Source organism: Lactuca sativa, chromosome 7 (genome assembly GCF_002870075.4).
Source record: "Lactuca sativa cultivar Salinas chromosome 7, Lsat_Salinas_v11, whole genome shotgun sequence".
Classification (NCBI taxonomy): Eukaryota; Viridiplantae; Streptophyta; class Magnoliopsida; order Asterales; family Asteraceae; genus Lactuca; species Lactuca sativa.
In genome coordinates, this window is record NC_056629.2 from 49,324,641 (window position 1) to 49,347,463 (window position 22,823).

At 34.0% G+C, this 22,823-nt stretch overlaps 1 protein-coding gene across 2 annotated transcripts in view; it reads left to right on the top strand.

The window, feature by feature from the left end:
- Positions 1-426: 426 nt before the first annotated feature.
- LOC111890303 (probable LRR receptor-like serine/threonine-protein kinase At3g47570) overlaps positions 427-22,823 on the top strand; it is a 48,270-nt gene continuing 25,873 nt past the window's right edge. For both annotated transcript variants that reach the window (XM_042896214.2, XM_023886449.3), the window contains exons 1-3: positions 427-1,458; positions 2,381-2,743; positions 13,326-15,299. In XM_042896214.2, coding sequence (XP_042752148.1) covers positions 528-1,458; positions 2,381-2,743; positions 13,326-15,299 — 3,268 coding nt within the window. In that variant the 5' untranslated portion in view covers positions 427-527. The remainder of the gene's footprint in view (positions 1,459-2,380; positions 2,744-13,325; positions 15,300-22,823) is intronic.

Sequence of the window (22,823 nt, forward strand, 5' to 3'; positions counted from 1 at the left end):
CTAGTAATTATGAAATCATTTGATATAATTTAACCGGTTGCAATGTACCTGTTACAATGTAAAGAAAATATTAGGAGACATCAAAGGCTAGCAAGGATTCATGAAGCTATAATGCTAACATTTATCCGGGTAGGAACTTAATGGCACACTCTCCAATCCCAATTTCCAAATCGCAATCCGCTTAAAATCACTCTCAATCATTTGGATCAATGCAAAAAAGAGGAAAGGGCATAACCTGAGCTTGTTTGAATGGTGCTGTACCCAATTCTTGAATGTTATAGCAGACTTTTCCATTTTAATGCCAGCTTGCAGTTCAAAAAAAAAAACAGCCACTTGTGAATTGTCATTGTCAGCTAGCTATGCAACTATAAATGCAAAGCCATCACCAGTTTCTTTCAATAATTCGTAAGTGGTGGTAGTAGTTGGCCTCGTAACTCGCACCATTTATTGTTCAAATAATCAATATGTGGAAACAGGCGATCTTGTATATAACAAAATCAAAGAAGGAAGTACGTACATAAACAACTATGGAGAAGAATACCTTCAGCTTTAATGTTACAATATCCCTCTTGATTCTAAACTATTACTGGGTTTGTACGGCCGGCAATGGTGCCTATTTGAGCACAGATCAACATGCTCTCGAAGCAATCAGAGCTCAAATCACTGTCGACCATTCTGGTGTTTTATCAAAAAACTGGACTTCAGATACCTCCTTTTGTACATGGTCAGGCGTCTCATGTGGTGTTCAGGTTCAAACTCAAAGGGTTATTGCTTTGCGTCTTTCTAGCATGGGTCTTGTTGGAAAAATCTCTCCATATATTGGCAATCTTTCCTTTCTCATCTTGATTGATCTCACCAACAACAGTTTCCATGGCTCTATACCTTTTGAGATCAAGAAGTTGCATCATCTGGAAAAAGTGTACATGGGACGCAACGATCTCACAGGAAACTTACCACTATCATATTTCAACAACATGCCAAGACTTGAGAAACTGTATATGAATGACAATAATTTCACAGGCACCCTCTCACTTTTTTTTCTTGATAACATGCCATCTCTAAAGACTCTGGTTTTAAGTTACAACTCGTTGCATGGAAACATCCCACCTGAAGTTGGTAATGAATCCAGCCTGCAAGACTTGTACTTGAATAATAACCAATTTACTGGGTTGGTGCCACCTGCGATTTTCAATCAGTCATCATTGAGAAGGATTGAGTTGTCGTCGAATGCTCTATCTGGGAGTCTTCCGAAGGATATGTGTGATCATCTTGTTAAACTCAGGCTGTTCTATATATCTGGGAATAAGTTCACGGGTCCAATTCCGTCAAACATATACAAATGTCAGCAGCTTCGGTATTTGTCATTATCCATGAATAAATTTAATAGCAGCATACCACGGGAAATTGGGAATTTGACTCTTTTGAAGGAGTTATTTCTTGGTCAGAATGACTTGCAAGGTACGAATTTGTTTCTGCACCCAATATTAAATTGCCTAACTCATCAACCTCCTTTTGTCAATTCTTTCAATCTCTAAAATATTAATATTATACTTAATTAATATGATTACAAAGTTTATTACCAAGTTAGACAATGATTTATTTTTTTAATCAAATCAATTTGATAGGTTATATTTGACGGTTTTTCTGTAAAACACAACATGAATGGGGCTTATTTGATCTCACCTTTGCAACCTAAGTGAGTGTTTGGGATAGCTTTTAAAAAAAACCTTATTAGCTTTTTAGCTTTTTAAAAAGCTAATAAGTTAAAAAAGTGATTGTCTATTTAAAAAGCGTTTTTTAAAACAGCTTTTTGGATAAGAAAAAGTAAAGCTTTCAAAAAGCTGGAAAATCCTAGCTTTTTAGCTTTTTAACCATTTTACTCCTGAAAAAACAGCTTTTCGCATCCAAACATTTTTTTAAAACGAGCTTTTCCTAAAAGTTATAAGCTAATAAACATTTTTCTTAAAAATCACTTTTGACATAAAAAAGCCAACCCAAACATACCCTAAATGTCTTGCCAAAAATATTACCTTTTCATGATTAAAAGAATGTGGCCATTATGCTCAAAAAGTTAGTTGATATGCATGCATAATGTTGTGTTTGATTGGCTAGCTAGTTTATTTACTAGTTTATTTTTCCATCTTTTTAAGTTATCATGATTGTCATTTATAATTTCCTTTTTCCAAATATATATGCAAAAATATTGTATATCTCTTCACAACCGATCACAAGTGCTCATCATTTGAATAGTGATGTCCATGTTCGACATAAGCTAGCTGAAACCCCAAATATAATTAGTTATTCATATGTTTTCCATCCTCTGGCGCTAAATACAACCATTACATCTTACCATCGAGTATACTTGCTTTTTTGTCAACAGGTTCAATTCCAGAGGAGATAGGGAACCTGAAGAGGTTGCAGAAGTTGTCCATTTTTGCAGCCAATTTAGTAGGAAATATTCCTCAAATCATATTCAACATGTCTTCTCTAAGATTTTTTGATATCAGTAACAACAGCTTGTCAGGAGTTCTTTCTCCGAATGTCTACATCAATCTTCCCAATCTTGAAGGACTGCATATTTTCAGCAATCAGTTTACCGGACAAGTTCCACATGGCTTTTGGAAATTGAAAGGGATTCGGAGGCTTATGTTATCACTTAATAACTTTACAGGAAGCATTCCTCCGGAGGTTGGGAATCTAACACGCCTGAAAAATCTCTATCTTGGTCGTAATCAGTTCACAGGTACGTTTAATAATGAGTGCATTCACTTCATCTAGAAACTTGATTGGTAGTGATGTTGTTGACAAATTGACCACCAATATAGTAATAGACAATCTTCAAAATCAAACGTTAAACCGATTCAAACAGAATAATTAACTATATATTTGAACAACCAACAACAGTATAAAGTATGAAATAGTAAAAAAAGAGAATAATACCAACATTTTTTACATAATAACCTAATTGGAAACGCCACGGACAGGGGCTGCAGAAAATCATTTCACTATATCAATTGGGATTACAATCTTTATATTGAAATTCTTATATTTTTATCACTTCAGCGCATATCAATTGAGATAAACATTATGGCTAAAACTTAGGCACCAAGGTTATCTTACAAGGAAATTCTCCTCAATTAAATAAAGGAGATAATTGCTTATTAAGAAAAAAGAAAAAATCTTCCAACTAGACTTTTTGGAGACACACCTTTTAACTAAGCGTCAATAGTTTTGGAATCCACTAGAAAATTCAAATGAAAATATAGTAACACAAATAATCTTCAAATAACATCAAACACATCCCACCAAGAATCTCCTTGCTCAATGATTTCCATAAAATATACCTATCAACTTTTAAATTTATAAATCTAACTAATTTAACTAATTTATGTTTCTATAGGCATTATACCTGGTCGGATTATAAAATAGTTTAGGTAAGTCGGGTGTCGAACACAGGGAATGAGATTTAATTAATAAGACAATTACTAAAAGTTAAACTATGAGAAAAAACATAAAATGGGGTTTTATTGATTTCAATATTAAAGAGTACATAAAATAATTTATGATCCTCTAAGGGTTTTCCAGAGGTTATTTTTCACAGTTCTCTCCAGAAAATCTGTTAGAAGTCCCTCCATTCGACCTAAGGTTTGAAATATATATAGTTTCCTTAAATCTTCCTCCCACGTCGTGGCGAATAGGCTCCACGACGTGGCAATCTTATTACACGTGTATTCCCCAAGGCAGCTTTATTGATCGTGATTATTCTACCCACCACGGTGTGGCATGGACTCCCCATGGCGTGGGCTTTAGTTATCTTGAAAAATTTGACTTCGATCGACTTACCCCACTCTTTCTTGCTTCCAACTTCACGTTTGTTTCCTTCCCTAGCATGTCTTTGCTGCTACAAAATAGATTTTAAACATATTAAGTACCTTTTGTCCAAAAATAAGCACAATTATAGCTAAACATATTAATATAATGCCGAAATTATTTGAATAAACATGCACATATAAAAATACCCCACACTTGACTTTTCTTGCCCCCAAGCAAAACTAAATTTTTTAATTATCAAAAGTCTAGCTACCAACGTCACACAAGAAAATCCATTTTGAGCATATCCATTACATCGAGACCGTAATTCATGTATTTGTGTCTCATGATTCCTAAATACTTCCCCGATCCTAAATACTCGCAATCTTCACAAATACTTCGCAGTTATTTTTGATGGGTTATGAGCATTACAACAATCTTATGGTGTGCATGCAACCCTAATTGCTTTGGATCTATGTTTTTCTCTATTAAACATGCAAATACAAACTCCAAAACAATAACCCTAAAACTAGCATACATAATTCTAGAAATCGTATGAACATTAGGTTTTGATGATTACCTCACTTGTTATGTAGTAATAACAAGAACACCTTGACTCTTGAAAGCTTAGTGCCCCAAGTGTTGCACCTCTAATGAGGTCATAGTCTCATAGACACTCTATACAAAGGATGTGAAGGAGATATGAGGAAATCGGCTAGGTTCTCTTAGAAGCTTACATAGGCCAAAAATTCCATAGTGGAGGGTTCCTTATATAGTTGTGTGGGCTGCTAGGATTTCTGGAGAAAACCCTAATTCCTTTGTTAGGCACAGGCAGCCCATGGACTCCCTCTTTAGAGCCTTTGGACAAAATTTATAGGGCCTCCCTATAGGATTTCATCAACTCCACTCTATGGTCCATCAACCCAGTTATGCAACTATCAATGATTTACACAACAATCCCTCCATTATTAAACAGTTGATTTTAATCCCAAAATTGATATCAAATTAATTTCTAATTAATTACTAATTAATAATATGATTTCCTAAAATTTCTAATCAATGATTTACACAACAGTCCCTCTATTATTAATCAGTTGCTTTTAATCCCAAAATTAATATCCAATTAATTTCTGATTAATTACTAATTAATAATATGATTTCCAAATAATATATTAATATTGTAATATATTAATAAAATCATTTTGAGCACCAATTTATTATTCATATAATAAATCCTACTCTCTCTCCTCTTATCATCCTATCAAGTTGCATGAGTGAAGGCAACCTAAAAGGACCATGCTCATAATCAAATCAAGTACATATCAAATATGGTTATGGGCTTAGACACCAAATTCAACAGTCTCCCACTTCGATAAGTCTAATAACTATTATTGCAAGTATGTATTCAAAATCTTATTAGCAATAATAGCTTTCAAAAGCCGTTGTCGAACTCTAATCTTAACAGTAACACATCCTTTAGATAAGGGATCAAATATTTCTACGTTCTACAAGATATCGTATCGACATGAGACATGGATTATTATCATTCTCTATGTCCAAGGTTTGTTTCCCGACTTCCGATTTATGATGAATGACAACAGACTACAATTGAATACATCAATTTAGTCCAGACTTGGCCAAGCGCTTCAGGTGTCATCACTAAATCATCGAGGGGTCCACAAATATTTCTTTTATCCCCTTAGGGTAAAAAGAACGGATAAACTTCGACTCATATGCTTGTACTATTTTCTCATCAAATCACACACAACAATAGGTTTTATAGCATAAAGTTACTGATGCGTTTACGTATTATCAATGCATAATCGATTTGTAAACAACAACTATATGTCTCTGTTTCAAGAATATAAGATATTATCGTCTCACAATCACTCGTGATAAAATCCATGAAGTGATTCAAGTGAGGGTGGGTTTAATCCAATACTCAAATCTTATTTCAGAAGTACTCATGAACACTACAAAAAACTTATGCTATGTCTAAGTACATATATAGAAAATCTACAGTCAGACTCATGACAGTCTTACCTCATTAATTACTTCCAAAGTATGATTCACTGTGGATGTTTGAATAATCTTATTATTTGGGAAGTAAAACATGCGAAGTGAAACACAAGAATAATCTAATCCAATATGGTCTCAAACTTCTGAATATAGACAAAACACTTATTATTTAATCACAATATAAATTAGACCTTACTCATTGTTTACTGTTTCGATTAACCAACTCAATACATGAGTTAAAAAAAATAGTCATCCCATGCTCCAAGCATGCACACTATATTTAACTATGGTCCTTCCTTTGTGAAATAGATCAATTGAACACATTTCCAATGATACTCATTTCACAATTCCTTAATCCTTATTTTTAAGAATATAAAATTCTTACAACTACTAGAATCTTGTTAGATCTAAACATGTAACGTTCCTTTTGTAATGTCAAAGCATCAAAGTCACAAAGACTTCACCAATGATATTACAAAAGATTCCACTGGAGATTTGTTACAAAACAATTCTATGGAGATGAAGTCTCACATTCAATGATCATTCCTTGAACATCCTTCTTGCATTAAAGTTTCTAACTTACATATAGATTCTTAATATCCAACTCCCTTTATGAAAACATTTCCAGAATTACCATATGACTATCCATTCAAAATAGAATCTTATCTAATTAGAATCTTGTCAATATGGTCCACTTATTACTATACTTTCAACTGTCCCAAGTAACCAATTATTGGTAAACCTTAGATTGTCCTTGACAATTGTTTAATAGCTTTAGTCATATCTGATTCTAGTCCCTTTTTTTCTCCTAATGCCATAGACATTTGGAAAAAAAGAATAGGTGAATATTATAACATATGCAATTGATCCTATATCTGAAGCATATGGGATACGACTCATAATGTCTTACATAAAGACATGATACTTGACTAGTCTCTTGCTATAATATTTCCATATATATCATTTCCAATGCTGAAACATTTCAACATTACATTCATATATATCCATGACTAAGTGCCATCAAAATTTCAGTCTAAACGTTTAGATTCAAAATGAAGTATGAGTTCCTCTCCCTTAAAACTTTATATAGCGGAATAATTTCCAAATTCTACAGCTTTGCAAATTCAAAACTTTGTTTCCTATAAATAACACTGATAGCTTGCAACACTTAACATAATAACTATACTCCCACTAGCATAATGATTATGTTCTTACTAGCATAAAAATTATGCTCCCACTAGCTTTGACATGTACCCAGAGATCAGCTAGACTTCTAGAAATCAATACTTATTGACTTTCTTACCAAAGTTTAGATTTCTGATGTGTGGTGCTTCGATAAGCCTTTATCTAGACTTCTCAAGCTTATACACCATTCATTAGATAACTTATGTGTGTGTCTAAACCTTTTCAGAACTTATAGCGATGAGTACCAAATGTTCAAACCTTTTGTCGTTTCTCACAATTCAATCTATGAAAAGGGATGTCTTAATCATACTCGAATTTCAGAACGCAATCATCACACCAGCTAACTCTACAAAATCTTCTTAGTGAAATCGTTTCCTCACAATTATTTTCATGAAGTAAAAGAAAAACCTATTGCCACTTAGACTTTATGATGTATGTGTTTCTATCCATGTGAATTTGTCATTTCTAACCACTATTATAAGACAAGGTTTATGACAAATCCAAACTCATATGGACTGAACTTACATATTCTCAATTTCTTTTCATCCGGTAGCACAAGGGCCTACCATTACTTCTTGAACCGATGTTCATATGAGACTGTTTTTTTCCTTTCATTTGCAACCCTATTTGATAAATAACAGGCCGTTAACATGGCCTCTTCCTAGAATCCTTGACTCAATCCCAAGTATGACAACATCGAGTTTACCATTTCCTTTAAAACTCGATTTTTGCATTCAATAATAACATTTTGTTGGGGTGTGTAAGGTGTCATGGTCTCATGAATGATACCCACTAATTGGAAGTATATGGGATCCATATATTAACCTCCCGTATCAGTCCTAAGACATTTAACCGGAGTTCCCAATTGCAATTCCACCTCGGTTTTGTATATTTTGAATTTATCTAAGGCTTCATCCTTAGAATATAACAAATACACATAGCAAAACCGAGTGCAGTCATCAATAAAAATGACTACATACTTTTTATTTCCCAAAGAAGGAGTAGAGTGAATATTACACAAGTTACTGTGTACAAGTTCCAAAAGAGCTAAAATTCTAGTGACACTAGGAAATGGCTGTTTTGTTACTTTTGTAAGCATGCATGTTTTGCATTTATCGCATGTCATATCAAAGGCTGGAATTAATCCATCTTTTGACATCTCATGCATCCTTCTAAAGTTGACATGACCTAATCTTACATGCCAAAGCATATATTTATCAACATTAGAAGAAGAACATACAAATGCAGAATTTTGAATAGGTAACAATTTGTCAACAATATTTAAACGAAAAATTCTATTATTTAAATAACGAAAGCTAACAAACATTCCACCCTTAGATAAAATAAACTTATCCGACTCAACAACTTGTTTAAAACCATCAGAATTCAAACAACTAGAACTAACAAGATCCTTGCGAATCTTGGGAACAAACAAAACATCAAATAACTTAATTGTCTTTCCAGAAGTAAATTCAAGACACACGACACCTAAACCACAAATGTGAATAAATGAATCATCTCCCATTTTCAGCACCGACCCATCTTCAAGCGAAGTTAATGTATCAAACATCCGTTTATCCTTGCATATATGGTTCATTTCCTCGGAGTCGATCGACCAAGCAACATCATCATCATGCACATAAAATGATTCAAGAATGAATAAAACATAGTAAACATCATTCTGATTAGAAATATCAAAGTTAGTCAAACACTGACCTACTTTAACTTGGGCAGAAGACCCGTTCACTTTCCCATTGGCTCCACTGTTTCCAGTACCATTGTTGCCTAAATGCACATGACAATCACGCTTGAAATGCCCACCTTAATTGCACCTCCAACAAACCAAATCCTTTCTCTTTTTGTTGGAGTTGCTTGGGACATGTTTCTGCTTACGTTTTCCATGTCTTTTGTGGTTCTGGTTCCTTGATTTGTTTTCAACTATATGAACCGAGGGCTGTCCAGATTCAACTTTTCCTTTGGGTTTTTCAGATTTGTCACTTTCCTTCACATGAAGATATTCTTCAATACGAATGTCAGTAGCAAGTTGAACCAAAGATAGTTCCTCCTTTTCATGTTTCAAGTTATGTTTGAAGTCTTTCTAGGATGGAGGCAGTTTGTCAATGATGGTTGACACAACAATGGATTCATCCATATTCATATGTTGCAGTTTAAACTGACCATATATGCCAAGGAGTTCGTTGTATTGTTCAGTAACAGACCTTGAATCATTCATCCTATAATTGTTAAAGTCACTGACCAGAAACTTCTTGCTAGAAGCATCCTCGGTGATAGATTTCAATTAAAGGGTGTCCCACAAGGCCTTAGCACATAAGGCTTCACTACGGATATCAAATAAAGCATCAGACATACCGTTCAGAATTTGACCTTTGCAAATGTATTCATCGATGTCCCACTTCTGTCTCCATCTTATCTCTTCAATTGTCTCAACAACACCTTCCTCAGGCTACGCTGGTCTTGGATTAGTCAGCATGTATGCTACTTTCATAGTAGACAACATGAAGTGCATCTTTTTCTTCCAACGCTTGAAGTCAATGCCTTCGAACTTTTCCAGTTTGGCAAACTTAATGGTGATCTCGTGGATTAATTCACACGTCTCTAGGAACATAAAATATCAGTTCGATTGTTAGAAATTATAAGTTTTGTAGTGGAGATCTGGATACCAACTTGGATCGTGAGAACACTTTCTAAACTGATATTTCTACCCTATGCCGAGGTTGCAAGAAATTCAGCCTAGGATAATCCATGTGGACACTTACAATTCTAGGCACAAAAATCATAAGCTAATTTGCTAGAAATATTATATGAGAGTAAGAAAACGAGAGCTTATATGTGTCTATCTCATCTAAAAGGAAGAGCCATTTATATATAATGAATGAGATTAGGGTTTCATTAGGGTTGGGCCGTCATCAATTCCTTTGGAAGCAAGTCAGGGTAATTCATATTTTAATGAGGATTTAGGGCTTCCAAAACTGACGAATATCATCAGTTTTACCATACTCAGACTCAAGAATCCGGATTTTAGCGGGACCGCAGCCAAGGGCTCTGCCCCTTGGACCCCGCTAGAGGCGCTGCCCCTATATCCCGCCAAAGGGGCACCGCTTCTTTGGAAACCCCGGACCCAGGGGCGCTGCCCCACGACCCTCGACATGTCGTCGAACCGACTTCTAATTTGATCTTATACAAGCGTGCACTCCACACGAACCCGTACATATATTAGAGTACAAATTATGAAGCCCTTTAGCTCACATGTTAGTCCCGATTACATAAAATGACATGATGACACTAAAATTACACACAATAAAGGGATATCGTATTTCATTGAGGACATGGTCGATGATAGTCTTTGAGGAATCACTACCAACCTGGAATCCCCGATACCAATTGTTAAGAAATCGACCAATAATATAGTAATCTTCAAGACCAAATATTTAGCCAAGTATTTCGATGATGATTGAAAGGAAATAATCAACTATTTGAACAACCAAAGACAATATAAAGTTAGAAATAAGAAAACAGAGATGAAACTACCATTAAAGGCGAAATAGTCATTTAAAATCGATTAGGGACCAAAATCAAAACAAAACAAAACAAAACCATGGAAATCGTTCGAATGAGAGTATTCTTTGTAGGAAAGAAACTATAAATTGAATGAAACCTGATGGACGATTTATGTAATTTACTCTTAATATAGAATAGGACACCAACTAAGTTATTTTATACAATATGTTGTCGCCTACTATTTTAAGACATAAATTTATGTAATATGTGGTAGAGTAAGAATCACAAAAAACTAAGTTAACAGAGAAATTTCTCTATATGGATATATACAGTAAAGTCCCATTATTTTCATCGATTTGACAAGAAAGTCCTAAACTTAATTTTTTTGACAGTAAAGTCCAAATTACCGGCAATTTTCGACACTTTTACCTTTTTTTCCGGTTAGCCGGTTATTAGGACTTTTTTGTCAAAAAAATAAAGTTTATGACTTTCTTGTTAAATTGTCAATTAGGACTTTACTGTCAAAAAAATAAAGTTTAGCACATTCTTGTCAAATCATTGAAAATATTGGGACTTTAGTGTATTTTTGTAACCCAAGAACTTTTAATTGTGACTTTTGTTGCAACACCACTGTTTTTCTTACCATCATCATCTTTACCCTGACACAATCACGATCAGGAGAAACATATGCAAAAGAGAGACCGAGAAAGAGTGAAAAGACTTGTAAAACTTTCTTCTTGCTTTGCTACCAAATCTTGAACTAAAAAGTAGGGACAGGTTAACAAAACACAAACAACACATGCCTAGTCAAAAAGGTGTGAATGTGGAGAAGGGAAAGAAGTGCAATTTCGTTTTTTTTTTCGGTTTCTTATTTTTCCATTTTTGGGACTGCAAAAAGCGAACACAACCCCGGTTCTTTCTTTCTTTCTTTATTGATTATCTCCATTTTTTTCAATGTTGGTTTGTTGAAATTAAAAAAATGATTTAACAAGAAGCAAACGTTAAAGATTTCAATAGGATCTACCTGACTAGAAAATGTTTCAATAACTCTTATGCTTAAAGAGTATCATGCCATTAAATTTCTAACTAAAAAAGGGATATATCCACTAAAGTCCCAATATTTTCAACGATTTGACAAGAAAGTCCTAAACTTTGATTTTTTAGAGTAAAGTTTTAATTGATGATTTGACAAGAAAGTCCTAAACTTTATTTTTTTACAAAAAAAAGTCTTAATTACCGGCTAACCGGAAAAAAAGGGTAAAAGTATCAAAATCTATCGGTAATTTGGACTTTACTGTCAAAAAAATAAAGTTTGGGATTTTCTTGCTAAATCAATGAAAATATTGGGATTTTAATGTATATATCTCCTCTATATGTAATTTTACACCACATTTCACATGTGAGTCAGATACGGGTCATCTAAAAGAATTGCAAAATAAAAAATAAGAGAAAAAATTGATTTTTTTTCATAAGCATATATATACACAAAAAAATATGAATATATATCAAAAATATATATTTTTGAAAACTTATTTTTTAAATATTAAAAAAAATTATAAGGAATATTTTTGTTGAAATAAGTTTTTTTAATGTAGTGAAAAAAACGCATATATTTTGTTTTTAATAATTTGAAAAATATATTTTTATAAAAAATATTTTTTGATGCATATTCATATTTTTTTATTTTTCTCTTTTATAAAACATACCTAATGCTCATATGAAATTTTATACCAAAATTCAATGCGGATAAAAGGTTCTCGGTTTTCCTCCGGTAAGTAGGGTTGTTCATTATTCGGATAAAATCGAATTATCCAATTGAACTATTTGGTTCGGATATTCGGATTTTTGGATTGGTTTTCAATAAAACCAAATTATTATTTTGGATTTCGGATTGGTTTTGGTTTATAAAATAAGAACCGAAAAGTCTAAAAAAACCGAATAAATATTTATTATTTATCTATTTATAATATATATCTATAGTTATTTATTAAATTTGTAATTTATTTTTTCAAATAAGTTCAATACATTTCACCCGATAAAAAAACATTAATATGCATTTTCTTTCAAAAGTTTTCTACCTATAAAATATTTAACTATAATATATCTTCTAATTAGTTGTTTATAAATTTCAAATGACAACTAAATAATTTGTTTTTGCTGCTTGTAAAATATTATAATTATATGTCGTTTTAAAATATTTCGGTTTTTGAAAACCGAATTATGATAACCGATCCAACCGAATTGTAATTGGATCGGATCGGATCAAATTTGAATTTTGGTTTGGACTATTCAGATCCATATTTTGAAAACCGAAATCAATTTGGATTCAATTGATTGGATCGGATCAAACCGATCAATCTAAACGAACACCCCTACCGGTAAGTATAGTTTTCCGTTAAACTTGTTTCATATACGGTAACATACTCTTTTCTGCTTTTTTATTTAATACAATAATAATACCAACTAATTATATTTTTTCAAAAATATAACAATGACTTGAAATTTTGAAAATTATAGGAGAGTTTATATAATACGCTAAAAAAGAAAGATAAATTAATTAATTTCCAAAAATAACTTTTAAAAAAGATTACTATTGTGGAGTGTTTATAACCTGGCACAAATATAGGTTTAAGAAAAACCTGGCAAAAATAATAAATTTTGTAAAGCTTAAGCATCCTAGATTTCCTTATAATTTAATTTGATTTTAACACCCATGTGACGAAATTAATGACATACAATATCTATGTAAAATTAAACTTTTAACAGATTTCCCTTTTTATACGTTGTGGCAGGAGCTATTCCAGATGAGATCTGCTACCTTGATCAGCTTGAGCACTTGAGTTTAAAAGAAAATTTCTTCAGTGGAAATATTAGATTCAACATCTCAACACTTAAGATGTTGGACTTAACTCGGAATTTATTTTCAGGGGATATACTTGCAGCGGTGGGTTTCTGGCTTCCCAATCTTGAAGAACTATATTTGAGCGATAACAAATTCCATGGAAGCCTGCCTAACTCAATCATCAATGCTTCCAAACTCTCTACTATAGATGTATCTATAAACTCTTTTACTGGTCCCATACCATTTATAATTGGTAGATTAGAACTTTTGGAGCGACTACATTTCAGTCAAAACTATTTCACCACTGAAGGTTCAGAAATAGAATTCTTGTCTTCACTGACAAATTGCCGAAAGTTGAGGATGCTCAGCTTTGCAAAAAACCCATTGAATGCATTCCTTCCAGATTCCTTAGGCAACCTCTCTACATCTCTCGAAGTATTTCAAGCATTTGAATGTGGAATCAAAGGCAACATTCCAAGTGGAATTGGCAACTTGACTAGTTTGAGAACTTTAAGTTTGGACATGAATGAGTTAGAGGGTAACATCCCTGCAATACTTGGGAAGCTGGAAAATATTGGCCAATTGTATCTTGAAAGTAACAGATTACAAGGAAAGATTCCACGTGAATTTTGTCTCTTGAAAAACATGGGCGAATTATATTTAAGTAACAACCGGCTCTCAGGAAATATACCACCATGCTTGGGAGATATTGGTTCTCTTGCGTGGTTATTCTTGGACTCCAATACATTCAACTCCACCATACCAGCGACACTGTGGAGCCATAAATCGCTTGTGGTCCTAAACTTGTCTTTAAATCTTTTAATCGGTGATTTACCATCAAGTGTTGGAAGCTCCAATTCACCTCTTAGCACGTTGGACTTGTCATTTAATAGACTTTCAGGTGCTATTCCTGTTAACCTAGGTGGCTTCCGAATGTTGAGTAAACTCTCCTTGGCCCATAACAACCTGCAAGGTTCAATTCCTGAGTCGATTGGCACCTTAATAAGTTTGGACTCTTTGGATTTATCTCAAAATAATCTGTCTGGTGTGATTCCTAGATCTTTAGAGGCACTCAGGTATCTAGAACACTTAAATCTGTCTTACAATATGCTACAAGGAGAAATCCCAAGTAAGGGTCAATTTGATAACTTCACCGCTTCATCCTTTATGCATAATAAAAATCTATGTGGTGCACCAAGACTGGAAGTATTGTCATGCAGAAGCGGACATCATGAGTCGAGATTTTTGTCTTCTCTCAAGTATATATTACCCATCATCGCATCAGCAGTCGGGTTAGCTTCCATTGTTTATTTACTGAGAAGACATAAAACAAAGATTAGAAAAAATATAGAGCCATCTTTAGGTCATCAACTTACAAGATTATCTTATTATGAACTTGTAAGAGCAACAGAATCATTTGACGAAAGCAACTTGATTGGGCATGGGGCTTATGGGTCGGTGTACAAAGGGAAGCTCTCTAATGGTGCAACTGTTGCAGTAAAAGTTTTCAACTTGCTCTCAGAGCGTGGGTCAAAGAGTTTCGATGTTGAATGTGGAGTACTACGCAATATTCGCCATAGGAATCTTGTTAGAATCATTAGTAGTTGCAGTAACTTGGATTTTAGATGCTTAGTTATGGAATATATGTCGAATGGGAACCTAGAGCAATGGTTGTACTCGCACAATAATCATCTCAGTGTTGTGCAACGACTACAAATAATGATCGATGTTGCATCCGCCCTGGAGTATCTACATCATGGCCAGACGACGTCTATTATTCATTGTGATTTGAAACCAAGCAATGTCCTACTTGATAATGATATGAACGCACGTGTTTGTGATTTCGGTATTGCCAAAATGTTTGGTGAAGAAGAATTTATGCTAAGAACTACAACTTTGGGAACAATAGGATACATGGCACCAGGTAACAATATTCTTTCCACTTGTTTCTTCCTTTTACATTGTTATAATCATATTAGGGTTTCAAATGACAAACACACAATAAAAAATGCTTAGAAAATAAAGAGTGCACAAGAATTAATGTGTTCATATGATTGGGGTAGGCATGTTGTGTCAACACACGAACTAGAGAGATCTACTCATTTCGGAACATTAAAGTCATAGGGTTTACGAGTAATATATATAGGGAGAAAATTAGGTCTACTTTTATTTTTAGAATGGTTGCTTAGTGGTTAGTAGTTAAATCACAAAGTTAATTAATTTGCTTATGCCCACGTTTGAACCTGAGACCTTCAATTTAAAAGGCTTCCAACTCTACCAAGTGGGCTAGCCTCACTGGCAGACCTACATAAAAAATAAATAAATAAATAAGGTCAAGGCCAATAACAACCTACAACCATAATAGTGCCTTTAGATCTGTTTAGATACTCTGTTTGGATACTCCCTTAAAAGTCTCAAGGAAAGTAAAACCTTTTCTAGAATTTTGATGATATCAAGAGTAATCTGTTTCAATCTCTTATTGATTATCATGTTTAAGAGGGAATAAACATATACAAGAAAAGAGTATACCCTAAACATAAGCTAGAAGCTAGGAAATGATAAGCATAATAGCAAACGAGAAACATAAAATATTATCCTATATCCTATACTGCCCCTCAAGATGGAGCATGTAAATTCTTAATGCCCATCTTTCCATGGAAGAATAGAAGTTGATGTATGCCAAGCCCATTTGTCAGTAAGTCAGCGACTTGCATTTTATTGTCAATCTTCATTGGAGGAATTTCTTGAGAAGCAACTATTTCACGGACAAAGAAACAATCACTATAGACATGTTTTGTGCGTTCATGGAATATTGGATTGTTATAATTGTGGCGTGCAATCTGGTTGTCACAAAATAATGTGGGTGGCGAGTCAATGAACACTTACATATCATCAAGCAGCCATCACATCCATATAACTTCACTAACCGAAGAAGCCATTGCTCGATACTCTTCTTCCATGGATGATCGGGAGACAACCGATATTTTTTTGTTTTCCAGGAGATAGGCACACCTCCAAGAATGCGCAAGTATGCCATTCTAGAACGTATGGTATAAGGACATCCGAGCCAATCAGAATCATAAAATGCAGTTAATACTGATTCTCCCATACGAGGAAGGAGGATTCCTTGACCCGGTGTTCCTTTTAAGTACATAAGCATCCAATTCACAGCCTTCATATGAAATTATCAAGGATCAACAACAAACTGACTTAGGACATTAACAACATATGTTATGTCACAACGAGTAGCCTTGAGGTAAAGTAGTCGCTTTATGAGTCGGCGATATTGGCTAGATTCAACCATAGCGTCTGATTCTCCTTTATCTAACATCAAGTTTTGCTCAATGGGAAATGAACTCGGCTTACACCCCGACATCCCATTATCTTCAAGGATGTCCAAAACATACTTTCGTTGGCTTAGAACCAAGTTGTAGTGTGTCCTTGCTAATTCTATACCAAGGACATATTTTAATGCACCAATGTCCTTGATGTTTAAGGCTTCATCAATCTGTTTCTTATTTTCTAAATTCGATCGAGGTTGTTACCAACTATAATAACTTTATCCACATAAATTAAAATGACAACAAAGCTTTCTTCGTCCTTTTGTATGAACAAAGAGTGGTAGACCTTGGATTGACTCAACTTTATGTTTAAAAGAAATGTGGTGAATTTGTGATACCAATTCTAAAACACTTGCTTCAAGCCATGTAATGATTTTCACAACTGACAAACCAGCGTTTCATTATCCTGAGCAAACGCTTGAGAAGTCTTCATTTACACTTCCTCATGTAAATCTATATGTAGGAATGCATTTTTGACATCGAGTTGGTGAATAATCTAGTTCTTCTTGATGACCACCTCCAGAAGTGTTCTCATATTGATGAACTTGGCGATCGGGACGAACATATCGTGGTAGTCAACCATTACCATTTGTGTTAACTCTTTTTGCAGCGAGTCAAGTCTTGTATCATTAAAATTCTCCATTTGGTTTATACTTTATCTATTAACCCTATTTGGATTCGATTGCTTATTTTCCATATAGTAGATCAGTTAACATCCATCGTTGGTTCTGTTGGAGAGCTTGAATCTCCTGTTGCATGGCTTCTTCCCAGTACTTATCCTGACAATCTAGTTTGATATTTGAGTTAATGGCTATTAGATAAGATTTATGATTGTTAGAAAAACTTTCATTTGAAACAAAGTGAGAGATGGGTGTACTGTTGAGGCCTCTTGATCGGTAATGGGAAGCTTGTGGTTGACCAAAGGGGGAAGCTTCACAAGGTAGTTATTGAAGTGTTAAGGTCATGATTTAGTTCTCATGCCTCTAGCTGTTGTTTATTTTTTAGGCTTGGTATCCGAGGTTTGCCGATCAATGGGTTTAGTTGGCTCGAGATATGATTATGTTTAAAAATTGTTATCCTCCCCCAATTATTCCTCTCCATTGACTAGTGTACATAGGAAGATAACAATATTGTCATTACTATTATCACTTTGTAGTGGTCCTTTATTAATGGAATCATGTGAGAAATATTGTTCGATGGGATGTTTTTCATGACATGTGTCATCTTGGTATTTGATTGGTTCATCATCTTCATCGTATGTCGACTTTAGTGTTTCTGAAGGAAGAATGGATTCAGAAAACAAAATGTCTCTACTTATAACAATTTTCTTGTTTTCTATATCGTATACCTTTTACCCTTTGGTTCCTTGGGGTAGCTTAAGAACAAACATGGGTTTCCTTTTTCTTTGGATTTGACCCCTCTGTGTTTGTGTTTTTGTTGTAAGAAATGAAGCCAAATACATTTATGATGTGTTTTTTAATGCACTAGTCTTTTATTTATAATTTCTAGTTTATTGCATCTAAACCACACTTTATACACAGTAAACCCGATCGGGTGTATTATAGTTTTGATAAGCAAGGGTATAAAACTCAAGGGGAACGATAGTGAATTAGTATTAGAATATTTATTTATAGGTTATACTAAATAACAGAAAGCAGTAAAAGGGGGTTTTGATTATTAAATCTCAAATAAATCAATAACTAAACTTAACTAGATAAACTGATTGAAAACGAATCACTTCATGTACTTTGGTTTGATTTGATTACATGCCAAAACCATAATTTTAATTTCATTAATAGTGCGGTGGAATTATTAGTTGGTTACCAAATTCTAACGTGACTAGTTATTTTGATAGGATATCCTAGTACTAATAATTAATTAACTAACACAATGATCATGTAATTAGTGAACACAATTAATTTAGTGTGAATTCGGAATATGAAAGAGATGATCTAGTGATTTCTTATCAATGTGCATGACAATCAATAGAAGCATAGCATGCATATCTACAACTCTCTAACCCAGTCAAAATCACAGATTAATATTACCTAACCCTAGGATTTGATCAATCTCTAATCCTAACAATTTAATGGCCATAAACTAATTAAGAGTCAAGTTAATGTAATTAGATTGGTCCTCTTAAAACCACATAATTCAATAATAGGTTATAAAAATCATAACTTTAACATGATAGATGATGTGAATAATCAAACACAATTAATAAACAAACTAATAAAATCCAAAATCATTGAAATTGACACATAAAATCGAGTTTCATCTACTCCAAATGAAAATAACGGGTTTTACACCCAAATTTAGAAAGTTAAAACACAAATAGAAACAACTGGAATGTTAATCATGTCATTAATCAGCTCTCGAATCCTTCAGATCTTCGCTCCGTATCGGCTTAACGGCCCCCCGGTCTCCTTCTAGACCCTTAAAATAGTAGCTTTGAGTTTTCTTGTCTCCCAAGTCGAAGTGGAATGTGATGGGTTTTAGCCATAAGAACATCCTATGTGCTCATGCAACCCTAATGCTTGGATCTAGGTTTCTCTATTGTACATGCAATTCATCCAAGACTTTAAACCCTAGTTCTAGCATAAAATTAATCAAATTAACTTATGAATGGGGTTTAGATCTTACCTTGATTGTTATATAGCAATAACAATCTCAAATCCTCCTTGTAATGACTTTAGAAAGCTTAGAGTCACAAATGTCACTCCTCTAATGGTTCACAAACACCAAGAGCAAGAGGATGAAGAATAAGGAGAGGGGAGGCTGCCCAAAACGTGTGGAAACCCTAAGGAATAAGTTCACCACGTTTTTGAGTCTCAAGGGTCCTTTAAATAGTGAGGCTATTAGGGTTATCTAACAATGAAACCCTAATTTGGATGCTTAGGCCCTAAGCAACCCATGGACTCCCTCCTTAGAGGCCTAGGACAATTTCTAATGGGTTTCCCCATAGAATTCGTCCACCCCTCTAATATGGAGTCCATTAGCCCAATATTCAACTATCACACAATTGATAGTTCTAGTCCCATAAGTTTAATTAATGTCTTTTAGCCACAAACTTAATTCTTATTAATTCTTGACTAATATTAATTAAACAATATGATTTCTCCTTTAATATATTATTCTCATAATATATTAATAAATCATAATTAATCTTTTCTCTCCATAATTCATCCTATCAAGTTGCTTTGGTGAAGGCAACCCAAAAGGACCATGCACCATCGGGTCAAGTACATACCAAATATAGTTATGGACTTAGACACTAATCCAACAGTCTCCCACTTGGATAAGTCTAATAATTATTCTGCGTATGACTTCAGATCCTGATCTGCAATCGTAGCTTTCCAAAGCCGCTGTCAACTCTGATCTTATCAGATACACGTGTCCTTTAGATAAGGGATCATATATTCCTCCATTCTAGATATCGTATAGATATAAGACATGAGTTCTAATCATTCTCTCTATACTATTTCCCGACTTCCGATTTACGACGACTGACAATAGACTATAATTGATCACATCAAATTAGTCCCGGCTCAGCCAAGCGCTTAGTTGCCATCACTAAATCATCGAGGGACCCAAAGATATCGCTTTTATCCTACTTTGGATAAAAGGAACGGATAAACTTTGACTCAATGCTCGCTTGCACTCACTTACCGAATTACACACAACAATATGTTTTATAACACCAAGTTACTAGTGCGTTTACATATTATCAATGTGCAACCGACTCACAAGATACAACTCACACATCTCGGTTTTAAGAATATAAGATGTTATCGTCTCACCAATCACTCGTGATACAATTCATGAAGTCATCCAAGTGAGCGTGGGTTTAATCCAATGCTCAAATCATATTCATAAGCACTCATGAACGTTGCAACAAACAATTGCTTATGTCTAATACCTTTAGACAATCCACACACCAATTCACGACAGTCTTCATTCATACCTACTTCCAACATATGAACGACTGTGGTCCGTTCGAATAATTTGACTGTTCTGAACCAATTAAATTTTTCAGGAAGTCAAAACATGCAAAGTGAAACACAAGAATAATACTAATCCCATATGGCCCCAAACTTTTGAGTATAAATAAAACGCCTTTTATCTATCACCATATTGATTACTCATTATTTGTTGTTTCAGGTAATCAACTTCTTACTTGAATTATTACTACACTTGTCCCATGCTCTTAGCATGCACACAATGTTTACCTACGGTTCTTACTTTGTGAAATAGATCAAATGAACACATTTCCAATCATACTCATTTCACAACTCCTAATTCTTTTTCACAAGTGAAAGAATATCAAATTCTTACCACTTATAGAATATGCTAGATTCTAACATTTTATGCAATGATCCTTTCATAATGTCATAGTACAGAAGTCATAATGACTATTGCCAATGAAATTACAAAGTCCTCTATCTGAGATTGTAACAATACAATTCCATAGACGTGATGTCTCTCACTCAAAGTACATTCCTTGAATATCCTTTTGCATAAAATTTTCTAATCTAGACATAGACACTCAATATCCAACTCCTAATATGGAACCATTTCTATATTTTCCATATGACAACTCATTCTTAATAGAATCTTATCTATTCACAATAATGTCGATATGGTCCATCGAATACTATACTTCCAACTACTCACAAGCGATCAATCCTCGGCGAACTTTGGATCGTCCTTTAATAGTTGTTTAATTATCTTAGTCAAAACCGATTCTTGTCCTTTTTCCCTCTAAATGCGCTAGACATTTGGAAAATTTTAGAATGGTTAAATATTATAACCCTTGCAATCGATCCTATACCCAAAGCGTATGGGACACGATGCATGATGTCTTACATAAAGATATGATACTTTATCAATCTTCTGCCATAATATTTAATGTGTCATGTTCTCATAATTCGAACTATGAAAAGGGATGCCATGATCATAATCGAAATTTAAGAACGCACTATGTATCCTTGACTAAATTTATTAACAATCCACAACCTAAACCTTTAGATTTGAAATGAAGCATAATATTCTCTCCCTTAATTATAGAGAAACAACTTTTCAAACGTTACGACTTTGCAAGGTTTAACTCTTGTTTTCTATAATTAATATTGCTAACTTGCAATACACACCTTAATAATCATACAAGCACAACATTTATGCTCCCACTATCATGATGATTATTGTCGTATAAGCATAACACTTATGCTCCCACTAGCCTTGACATGTATTCAGAAAATAGTTTAACTTCCAGAAAAACAATACCTATTGAATTTCTTAAGTTCATATTTCTAATACCTAATGCTTTGATAATCCTTTTATCTAAACTTCTCAAACTTGTACACTTTTGCCTTAAATAGCTCACATGTGTGTCTAAATAATTCAGACTAATTGCCAAATCTCACAATTCGAATCATGGAAAGGGATACCGTAACCATAATCGAATTCGAGAATCCAATTTTCAATATCACTATCTTCTTAAAATCTCTCTTAGTGAAGGCATTTCCTCACAGTCATTTTTTATGAAAGAGGGAATCTTATGATACTTATTTTAATGGTGTATGTGTTCCTGTCCATGTGAATTTGTCAAAACCAAAGTTTACGACAAATTCAAACTCATATGGATCGAACCTTCCCAATCTTGATTTCTTGCCTCATGGTAACATGAGTGCTCACCATGTCTTCGAAGTAGTTAAGCAGCTCACCCTTTCCTATCAATGTACTTTTCATTGATCAAGGTGCTTGCCATTTATGCGTTCCAATGAGAACTCATAGAACTCACATGCATAATTAACTCAATTGGAATGGCACAGAAACAAGATAGTGTCAACACGATAGGTTGCAAACCTCAAGTCGTGTGCTAGTGATGTTTGATAAGGTTTATTTTGATTTGTTCTTGAACCCTTTCAAGACCATTAAGACTCCCACTGACTCCTTGACATATAAGATTCTCTTGTCAATAAACATTTCTTGACAAACAAATATTCAAGAGTTAGTGTAGCTTTTATCAAGACAAAACACTTCACAAAATTGGTCCTCGTTGGTCTTTGTCTAATCCAAGACATCACAACTTACCAATTTCAAATGTG